Source organism: Psammomys obesus, unplaced genomic scaffold, assembly GCF_907164565.1.
Source record: "Psammomys obesus unplaced genomic scaffold, mPsaObe1.curated_primary_1811, whole genome shotgun sequence".
NCBI lineage: Eukaryota > Metazoa > Chordata > Mammalia > Rodentia > Muridae > Psammomys > Psammomys obesus.
In genome coordinates this window covers 966,235-972,234 of record NW_026596240.1, presented here as the reverse complement: position 1 = coordinate 972,234, position 6,000 = coordinate 966,235, and the positions used below count along the sequence as shown (strand labels likewise).

Genomic DNA, 6,000 nt, shown 5'->3' with positions numbered 1-6,000 from the left:
CCCGCTTCGGTCGACAGCCTCCGCGCTCGAAGCGCAGTCCGGCAGGCGCTCTTGGCCCTGGGGCTCCCCATTCAGTCTTATCTTTGAGCTGTGCAATTTTCTGTCTGGCCTCAAAGTCGATAACCAAGTCGGCGGGACTTTTTTGCGTAGCGCGAGGCAACAAATGGAAGAATGGGGCCGCGGCGGAGGGATCTCCGACTGCGTTGTGCGCGCTCTAAAGGGGGTCGGCCTCGAGTCGGTTAGGGGGAGGAAGGGAGGAGGCAGCCAAAGAATTGTTTTTTTTCCCTCGCCCCGCCCTCTTCGGTCTAGCCAATAGAGACGGGCGGTTTCCTCGGGTGCCCCGCCCAGCCCCCGCGGCTCAGCCAATGAACGGCGGCAGCGGCTCCGAGGGGGCGGGCCCGGGAGGTTGTGCGTGTCTTGTGAGAGAGAGCTCTTGAACCAAGTCAGAGCTCGAGTCGGCTGGGCGGCTGGGCTCTGTTGCCGCCGTCGCGGGTGACTCAGGGAGGCGGGAGGCGGGGTAAGCGCGCCGCGGGCCTCGGCTGCGGGAACCCGAGGGAGAAAGGTGACGGGATCGCGCAGGCGGCCGCCGCGGCGCCTCGATCCGGGGCGCAGGCCGGACGGGGGTGCGCCCGAGTCGGCGGCCCGGAAGCGGGGGGCGGGGGCGCGGCAAGTGGCGAGTCGCGAGCTAGCCCACGGCGGCTCCGAGGCCGCCCGGGGCGGGGACCGGCCTCCGGGACGGGCCCTCTGGAGTGCGGGAGCCTCTTTTCTGCCGGGCGCGGGGACGGGCACTTAGGCGAAGCGCCGGCGCAGCGGCTCGGTCCTCCTCCTCTCCCTCGGCGTCCGGCTTGGAGAGGTTTGAAAAAGCGAAAGTTGTTGGGGCGACGGGGTCACGCGGCGCTCGGGTCGGCGTTTGCGGCGGGGGAGGGCCGGGAGTGGGAAGGCCCGAGTGGCAGCTTGGGGTGCGGGGTCCGTCCGCGGGGGTGTCACTCTAGGTCCCCGTCGGCGCTCGTCTCTTCGGGCCGCCTCCGACCTCGGCCGGCCCCCATCGCATTTTGTTTTTGTGCTTTTGCAGGGAGGAGCCCTTCCTGCTGGCGTGGAAACCATGGTGCTCACGCTCGGAGAAAGTTGGCCAGTATTGGTGGGGAAGCGATTCCTTAGTCTGTCCGCAGCCGAAGGCAGCAACGGCGGACACGACAGCTGGGACTTGGAGCGCGTTGCAGAGTGGCCTTGGCTGTCGGGTACCATTCGAGCTGTTTCTCACACTGACGTTACCAAGAAAGATCTGAAGGTAAAAATAAATAAATAAATAAAACCCCAAAACAACCCAAAATCCCTAAACAAACAAACAAAAAAACATCTCCTGGGGGCTGGGCAGTCACAGGGTTTTCAGTTACCTTGGTAACGCGATAGTCGATCTCCCCTCCCTCCCTTTTCTGAAATGGCCCACTAGAAAGTTAGAATGCGATCTGAAGGTGCAGAAATCTAGACCTTGAAAGTTTTTGAAATGGTGTGTAGTGTCAGGGTGTGTTTGGGCTAGAGCTCCAGGAGCCTGAGATTAATAATGGGGTTTAGGATTGTTCAGACATGATGCAGGCGCTGGGTTCCACTGGGACTATGTCCCCAACGGGAAGAGTATTGTTTAGAAGTGAACGGCATTTGGAGTTGTTAATTATCGAGTGCTAGCTTGGAAGTGCTGTCAAAAAAGATTTGAGGTGCAGGTGTTCCTCTTTAATGTCTTCACTCAACTTTTTAAACTTTACAACTTGGAAATGTATGACTGTAGGAGGAGGAGCTTAGTTGTGTTTATTTGAGGGAGGAGCTTAGCTCTGTTTGGCCGGTTAGGGTGGTGAGTATTATTGCTGCTGAATGGTGAGGCAGGAGTGGGTTCCTGTTTGTCAGTGAGCCTGGGTTGGTGTGGAGGCCTTGGGTGGAGCTGTCCCATACAGGGTGTTTGGAAGGAAGGAGAGAAATGGAACTAGTGTGACCAGTAAATGTATTTTAATGTGAATGTCACTCTGGAACCTTTTTAGTTAGATCTTTTGAAAGAAGTGACTTCTCTCTGATACAAGTATTGGTGTGAAAAGATAAAACGGAAACAATCAGTGAGGAAGCCATTGTGCCAACAGAGGCTCCTTGTGCAGAAAAGATTCCTAACAAAGGCTCCAAAGTGGTGATAACTTACAGGAAGCTTGTCAAAGCAGAAGGTGTTTACGCCCTGAGTAATGTACATGCTTTGCAATCTTTACTTCATTATGTTTTTGTCCTTTTGAAAACTACTCAAAAGTTAGCAAGTTTTAGCCATTGTCAGTTAAATATTGATTTCTGAGATGCCTCCTTTGAACACAGGACAGTGCATGCCTACACCATGATGAGTCCTCAGGATTATTGGAGAAGCCTTTGAGAAGGAGCTTCATTTCAGACAAGTTTTTGGCCCAGACTGCCTTACTTAGCTACTGACTGATGATGGGAGGACTTGAATCCATGTTTGGCAGTGCGTCTTCTGGGACTTCAGGAACATTATTGTTAGGATGGATTTTGCCTTACTGAGAAATTTTTACAACTTCTGGAAGGTGCACATTCCCTAGTTGAATAGCAAAAGGAATTAAAGTTGGAGGGCATGTTGTGTTTAACAAAAATGTATCTTAAAACTCTAGAACCACGTTATGCTTAGTGATATTAAAGCAAGAACTAAATAATTTGGACGATGATGTTTACATCTGGACTTAGGGATAGTTAGGGTTTAGGGGGTGTCTTTTGGTGGTAGGATGACAAGGCTAAATACAAGGAAGTTTCAAGTTGTATGCAACTGTCCATTTACTATTAGTGCAAATACTAGTTTCTAGACTTGCAGTTGAAGGAAGGATAACAAGAAGGTGGCTGCTTAACATTGTTCATCTAGAAAAAGACTTAACATGGGATTTTAAAGGTTAGAAAAGCAGTTTGTGTAGTAGTGGGTTTTGAAGTTAAAGTGAAGACATTGTTGAAGTAAGTCATTGTTAAATGGTCATGTGGCAAGTGCCATTTTAAACCTTTGCTAGATACATTTGGTAAGACACATTTATTTTTTTTTTTTTATGTAGTAAATTTGAGATTTAAAGAAGTTAAAAAACTTGCTTTCTCTTCTCTCCAGACCTCAGTAGACTTTAATATTCAGCTAGAATAGGGTTAGGGAACTTTATCTTGCATGCTTCTGTGTGTCTAACACCTGGAACTTTGCTTGGCAGTTAAGTGTGTATTCAAATACTTGGATGAATAAATGAAGGATTGAGGTGATCATTTTCTTTCTTATCGGGAAACAGAAATAACTTACTGATGAGGTAGTAGCTGTTTCCTAGTTTTAATGGCTTGTTTTATCTTACCCTGCTGTTTCTACTCCAGGGTGAAGGGTGCATACACATGTTGGGAATGGCCTTGCCTATGTAGAGCTTTAGCTTCCTTTCAATCTGCTTTCTTGAGTTTTCTGCCCCTTTCTTTGGCTATCTTTAGCAAGTAAGTAGTGTATACCATTGCTTATTACTGTCAGCCATTGGGTGCTTTCTGTCCTTCATACCATCAGAATTGGAAAATTATGCATTCCGCTGCCAGTGAAGCTATGTAAAATTGGCAACAGTATAATGCAATAGAACACTGTTTACCTCTTAAAATTGAATGTTAAGTTGTAGGATTTTTGAGTAGCATTCCACACATAAATATGTGCGCACACGCTGGATTATTATTTTAAGTTTTGGAGTGGTGAAACTACTAGTGCTCTGAGCATTGGAGAGCTAGGTGCAGAGTTGCTGCATAATCAAAACTACACTAACCATGCCATTCTCTTCGCTCCTATGCTGGGAAACCTTTTTTTTAAATTAAAGACTCAGGTGAGATGAGTTTAAATCAAAATTGATAGGTTTGGAGAAAAGCTTGATTAGATGTAACATAACTCCATGTGACATAGAGACTTTACTGTTGGGAGAAAAACTAGCTTGAAATATTTGGAATTATCCAAAATCTGATCAGGATATTTGATAGACTAATAGGTACCCCTTATAAATACTCTATTCAAAGCAAAGCAGATTTGGAAAGGATAGGTAGTGAACCATAGTTAGGCATAAATAACATCTCTTTGTATGTCTTTGGGAAGAACACAACGGAAACCAGATAAATTGATCCATTCATAAACTTGTGTGAGTTACTTCAGTTATCTTTGAATATGAGTACCCTCTGATAGAAATACGGCAGATCATCTTGAGAGGAGTTCTCTTATATTTGATAGCTTGAGGCAGGTCTCGTGTCTTAATTTGTATCTGAGGGAGACCTTGAGCTCCTAATCCCCCCTTGCTTTACACATCACTGTTCTGGACTTTTAACTCAGGATTTCAGGCTTGCTACGCAAGCTTCCACTGAGCTGAAGCCCTAGCCTCTAAAAGACATACATGGTTTTGATAGGAAACTAAAAAATGTTGAGGAAAGCTCATAAGTTTTAGATTACAGTATATATTTTGTATGTCATCTTTTTTTAAGCCAAAACTAATATGAATATTAACCAAACACAACCTCATACTTTAAAGTCACATGTCCAGCCTCTGGCATATGCCCCAGGATAGCTATAAATGAAGCCCAACAAAAAAAAATTATAAAATATTAGAAAGGTTTTTACTTGCTTTTTGTTTTGTTTTGTTTTGGTTTTTTTTTTTTTTTTCTCTTTGTAAAATGATTGTGTGGTTTTAGGAGTTGAAGTTCATAGATGTTGCTATCATTTTGCAGTGTTAAAAACTTGGACAGTTTTCAGTAGCTAAAGTTTTTTTGTTTTCCTAAAGTGCTTCAAATTTGAGAGAGTTCTTGTCTGATTTTTTAATTAGGTTATCTGAAGCTTCAAATAATGGATAATAGATAATAATTGTGATATTAGTTAAGGTTTGGGAAGCCACTGACATTTTAAAGGAAATCCTTCTCGTGTTTGTGAAAATAGACAGATACTATAGTTATGTTGGGGATTGCCAGTCATAACAGGTGGTCTGACAAAGTTATCGCCGAGTCTTAAACTGGGCTCAGTGTCACATAACTTTAATACCATTACTTGGGAGGCAGAGGCAGGCAAGTCTCTTGAGTTTAAGGTTAGCCTTAAACACAATTGGTTTTTAGGCCTGCAAGGGCTACGTAGTAAGACCCTGTCTCCAAAAAATCCCAAACCAAAACAAACAAAAAAACACACTGAAAAACCAGAAAACAAAAAAAGCCCTGCCAGAAATACTTCATAAATTCAGTGAGATATAGGTTAACAATTTTTGTTTGGAAGCTAGTACAGTAAGATTCGTAGAATTAAATTAGGACTTAAAGTTTTTGAAGCAGTGTATTTTTCTTTTGAGGATGTGTACATGTGGTATACATATGTGTGCACGTGAGGCAGAGAGCAGAGGCGGTGGGTGTTGAGTGTCATGCTTATCCCTGTCGCCCTACTTCTCACTGAGTCTAAAGACTGTTTACTGCGAACCTCCAGATCTCCCTCTCTCTTCCCCAGCACCAAATGATAGGCACATGCTCTCATGTGCAGCTTTTTGTGGGTGCTGGGAATATAAAATCATGTCTTCATGCTAATACATCAGACTCCCTAGTCCTCTGTTACTATACAATGTACAAAATAATGGGTTCTTGGGATTTAGGTTAGTGGGTTTTCTTTTATTCTTACATTGATTTTGTTCATGTAAAAATCATTCTAACAAAACTTTATCAGAGCTGGGAGTCAAGCCCAGCTCTCTAATTCTGTACTTTTGTTTATGGTTATCTTTGTTATTCCTTATTTCTGATACAGAGGGAAAAACAAACAAACATGCCACTGAAAGCTGGCTTAAGCCTAAGGCTGATTTGAACAGATTCTCTGACTAGGAAACAGGAAAACATGACAGTCTTTGCATAAGAAGTTGATGTTAAAAGTTCTGTACCACTGTTTGGGTGCTGGGAACCAAACCTAAGTCCTTTATCAAAAGAGCAAGTCCTCATAACTGCTTAGCCATCTCTTTA

At 44.4% G+C, this 6,000-nt stretch overlaps 1 protein-coding gene across 1 annotated transcript in view; it reads left to right on the top strand.

The window, feature by feature from the left end:
- The first annotated feature begins 391 nt into the window (after positions 1-391).
- Positions 392-6,000, top strand: part of Kdm3a (lysine demethylase 3A) — a 42,637-nt gene continuing 37,028 nt past the window's right edge. Inside the window, exons 1-2 of the mRNA XM_055596428.1 lie at positions 392-517; positions 1,073-1,288. Of these exons, the coding sequence (XP_055452403.1) occupies positions 1,103-1,288 (186 nt within the window). The 5' untranslated portion in view covers positions 392-517; positions 1,073-1,102. The remainder of the gene's footprint in view (positions 518-1,072; positions 1,289-6,000) is intronic.